Below are 4,852 nucleotides of genomic sequence, written 5' to 3'. Positions count from 1 at the left end.
TTTTTTTTTTCATATAAACTCAGCAATGCATTTTGAATTTTGTAATATGTCATGTCCAAAATTCACACATCTCAGTAGCTTTACTGATTCCTATGCTATTCCATTTAATTGGCAGAAGCAAGAGAGAATCACCTGTCTCAGTTCCAACACCTGCAGCTGTGTCTGTGTCCTCAGTTCCTGCCCCATCTATGAGGACAACTCTAATTCTATCCCTGGCCCCATCCTGGTCTGCCTAAAACCGCTGCATTGAATCAGCCCTTACCCAGCAACATCCCAAAATATAACTCAACATGGACAAAGAACTTAGGGAGGTAAAGAAAGTAAGTGAGAATGAATTCTCTTAAGGTATGGAGCTTGGATCTGTTCTAGGATACAGGACCATTTTAAATCAACCTCAAACCCAAGCACGCCTTATTTTAAAAACACGTCACACACATGAATTATACAAAATGGGCACCTTGCTGCCCAGGGAAGGCCATGACAAACCACATTGCAAGAAGAGAGATGCTCAACAGAGGAGCCTGAAGTTGCCTTCTTCTGCCAGGAAGGTGGGAAACAGCCCACCTAAAAAGCAGTTCTACTTTCTCAGAGCAAAAAAAGAAAAAAAGAAAAGAAAGAAAGTTATGGGCATGGCTTGTGAAGAAAGAATTTCAAATTCATTACCTGTGTCTCCGTACTCTCCAAAGATATTAATAAAGACATCAGCATCAGTCCCTGCACCAATGACATCACCAGTGTACACCTTGACTTCATACTTGTTACCTGAGAATGAGGACAGAGAAAGCTTCAGCTCATTAGGATTCTGAGGAGAGAAGAACAGAGGCCTCGAAGTAGTTACCACGGCATCCCTGCTTCCTCTCCATTCAGTGCATGAATCGTCATCATTACTGTCAATAACTGAGCAAGAAACAAGCTGCCTGACATTGGTTCCAAGTGGTCATTACTAATATATATGTATCAAATCAACACATTGTATACCTTAAACTTACACATTGTTATATGTCAGTTACATTTCAATAAAACTGGGGAAAAAGTCAAATGTTTATTGCTAAATAATTGGATAGCATAAATCAGAGGTAGAGGAGACTTTTTCATCTACTAACATGTTGCCTTGAGATGCATGAATCAGCCCAAATCCAAGGTGTCACACTGAACCAACCCACCAGGATATCTCTCCTAGATACTGAAATGTCTCAGTTAACTGAGCCCCTGCATCTACTCTGCCTTTTCCAATCTATTCTCTACATTTCATCACAGTGTGAAAATTCACTAGGGAAAATGAATTCTGCTGATGAAATTGTCAAGGCCATAACCAATGCAAAGACTAGAGGCACCAAGGGTAGCCGGCAAATGCACACTTTGGGGTTACCTCATGTAAGGGTCTGTATCTTCTTCCTGTATCTTTGCTTCATTCATTGAACAGAAATTTATTCTCTGTAACCCCTAAATGCCTCGGCCTTGGCCTTGGCCTTGAGATAGGCTCAATGTAAACCTGACAACATACTGAGCCCTGCCTAGGTCTTCCCAGCTGGAGCCTACCTTAGGGTAGGGAGCAAAGGGCAGGGGTTGCTGTGTGGTGTGGGAATAGAGACTCCTCTAGCTTTTCTTTGTGTGCCAATAATTCCAAGGGCTGAGGAAACTCTCCCTTCTCTTTTTCCGTCCTGCAATGGCTTCCTAATTTTTATGTAGCAGAATCTTTTATTCAGATGTCTTATACCCAGCATGTGAAGTTGATAAAAATTAGAGTTGTTTTAACTGAGGCCCAGCGTCAATCCCTTACCCACCTTCTCCCTAGAGCCTTGCCCGATGTGCCAGCCCCCAAGGGTCTTTATCCTCTGGACTCCTTGGCTCTGCCATGTTGTCTGTGTCAATGATTTCCAAGTTTGCCATCTATTGCTTTCTGCTGTTTGCTATTTCCTGCAGGTAAGGCTCCTAAGTTCCTCAAGAAGACTGCAAGGGACCCACAAAGGACACCCCACCCACACAGCCCTGAAGGCTGGTCTTTGACCTGCTGAGAACTCCGAGCCAGGAGAAAGTAATAACTTCTCTTTCTCTTCTCTATGCTCACTCAGTGAGACCCGTCACAGGGAAGGGAAGATCCTCCAATCCTTGTCCCCAACTGAAGGCTCCAGTAGGATAGTCACTCACAGATTCCTACCCCCTATTACTTCACCATGAAGACCCCTCTGAAACAGGAGAGAGAATCGGGGCCTTTAGAAGACCTTGGCAATCCCAAGGTCAGTAGCTTAAAACTTGGGCCACATTCAGGCTTCCTGGGGAGCTTATTGACAAGGCAGATTTCCAGGCTCCCCTCCCAGATTCTGAGACATATGATTACATAGGACCAGAAAGGCCTTGGCCATGTCTAGCTAATCCTGCCCTTGATCATCATCATCTTCCAAGTTGCAGAGGCCCCCTGTTGGGTGGTTGGTTTTTTCTTCCCCTGGAAGGCAGAGCCTCTGAGAATCATTCATTTTGGATCATGTCCTTTCTCAGGTCCCGTCCAGAGCTCACTTCACCTGAAGGCAAGACCCCTCTGCAGGGTGGCAGGTTGCCCACTCCCGAGGCTGGTGATGCCACAGGGTGGTGGGGCTGAGGGGGTCTCCAAGGGCCACTGCTAAGCACTGGACAGTCAAAGGAGCACTAGGACTCAGAGGGAATTGAGCACAGTGAAGCGGGAGAAAGAATGAAGATCTGTGGAAGGACTGGCAGACATTCCTGAAGGCAGACTTAGAATCAGTGGGCTGAATTATAAAGAACATTTTAGCTCAACCAAAGCAACATTTGCTGGTAACCAGGGCTATTCAACCAGGAATGGGATGCCCTTGCGGAAGTGAGTTTCCCATCCCTGGAAACACCTAGGCAGTCACTACCCGTCAAGGGGGTTGTGAGAAGATGCCAGAGGCGAGAGAATGTGGGAACACTAACGGTCCTCTTTAACCTGCAATTCCATGACATTTGAGCAGGAAAGGCAGCCCTGAAGGGTGTGGAGGGAAGCCAGGAGATGAAGGAGGTTCCCCAGGTTCGTGCAAATGAGACCTGGGAAGCAGGAGCCCACGCAGAGCTTTGGGACACACAGAACCCTTGTCCTGGGGACAATCCAGAGAAGCAGAGCATCAGGGCTGAAGGGAGATAACGTGGAGACAGCTGAGGAGCAGGGATCGAGAGGCCAGACAGAGCTGGGACGGAGTTTCCAGGCCTTTCTGGCTGAGGCGGACAAGGACCCAAGCCCAGGGTTCAGGATGCCAGGTCAACATAGTGCAGGAGGAAGTTGATTCTGACACGAAGGTGGACTGCCTTCTAACTGCTGAGAACTTTCTATGGCAAAATGGGGCCCTAGGTCCCCATATAGTTGGCTGAGAGCAGGATCCCCGTATGTCAGATGACCTTCAATCACACTGGGGGTGGGGCGTTGCCCAGAGATGCAGCAGGGTGGGTAGGCACACCTCACGACCATTCTTTAAATGGTCACGTAGAGGAACAATGAGGCTAATTAGATTACTGTTTTCCCCTTCGCCTTTTTTAAAAAAAAATTTCCTCTTCATGTACGACCCCAAACTATATAATTTGCCACTTTCCAAAGAAGGCCTAGGGCCCTGTGCCAACCCTAAATTGTAATTAAGTACATATATCGATGAAAGAGCAGGCCGAATAAAAATAGGGCTTTCTTCTCTCCTAGGTGACAACCTGTCAGCACAGTAGATCAAACCTTCCTCCCCAATGGTCATATGAGAGCCCCCCAACTTCCTGTGATCAGAAGTTCAATGAGTGCCAACTTACAATTCCAGTTACAAGTGGATTTTGATATGTTGAATTCATTCCTTAAATCTGATGATCAGTGAGCGGGCAAAACAGGAACCTGGTAAAAGAGGAAGAGCTAAAGAGCCAGCAAAAATCCCTGCCCCAAGGCCAGAAGGGAATGAGGCCACTGAGAAAGATGATGAGAAGAAAGGGTGGAAAGAGGAAGGCCTGGGCTGACCCATGTTCTAGGGCAAATAATACTAGATGGCCACACAGGCCTTGCAGCCCATGAAATACTAGCGCATCCTTGGAGTCATCTGATCTGCCCCAAGGTCACATGATACAGGCAGGGCAGGTACTGTTGATATTCTCATTTACAGATGCGGAAACAGATTCAGAGGGCAAGGTGGCTGGCCCAATGACACACGGCTGTGAAATGATGCAAGGGGAACTCAAAGCCATGTCTCCTGTCTCAGGATCCAGGGCTTTTTCCAAAATACTTCATGGTCTCTCATACTCTATTGCCGAGGGGCAGCAAACTTTTTCTGTAAAATGCCAGATAGTAAATATTTCAGGTCTTGCGGGTCACTCTGCCTTGATCTCAACTACTGAACTCTGCTGTTGTGTCACCGAAGCAGCCACACAATACTGCGGAAACACCGTGAAAACACGTGGGCATGACTGTGTTCCGATAAAGCTTTATGGACACAGAAAGAGAATTTATTTCATAGAACTTTCCTGTGTTGTGAAATGTTCCTTTTTTTTATTTCTTTTCAACCTTTTAAAAATATAAAACTTTTCTTAGCTCAAGGTCTACACAAGGACAAGTGGCAGGTGTTTTTTGGCCTTGAGGATGTAGCTGGCCAGCCCCTGCCCTAGGCTCTCTTCTGCTCTCAGGCAATGTTCTCTGTGATTCTAGGCAGAGGACTGTGGGCAACTCTGTGCTCTCTGGCCTGGAATGAGAGCAGAGCTGCCTGGTGCAGGATAACCACAGCACATCCTAACCACTGGCTAAGTAGCTCAAGGTTCCAGAGACTGGGGCACTATTGCCCTTTCTGTGTTGAGGCAGAGGGGGTAAGAAGGAGCATGTCCTGTGCCTAGATTGAGAAGG

General features: G+C 46.7%; 1 protein-coding gene across 1 annotated transcript in view; it reads right to left on the bottom strand.

Annotated features, from left to right (window-relative positions):
- Nucleotides 1–4,852, bottom strand: part of LOXHD1 (lipoxygenase homology domains 1) — a 150,271-nt gene that overhangs the window by 110,850 nt on the left and 34,569 nt on the right. The window contains 1 exon segment of the mRNA XM_006919930.1: nucleotides 664–762. Coding sequence (XP_006919992.1) covers nucleotides 664–762 — 99 coding nt within the window.

Source organism: Pteropus alecto, unplaced genomic scaffold (genome assembly GCF_000325575.1).
Source record: "Pteropus alecto unplaced genomic scaffold, ASM32557v1 scaffold146, whole genome shotgun sequence".
In the NCBI taxonomy this organism is placed as follows: Eukaryota; Metazoa; Chordata; class Mammalia; order Chiroptera; family Pteropodidae; genus Pteropus; species Pteropus alecto.
The sequence above is the reverse complement of the archived record's forward strand: the minus strand, read 5'-3'. Positions and strand labels throughout refer to the sequence as shown.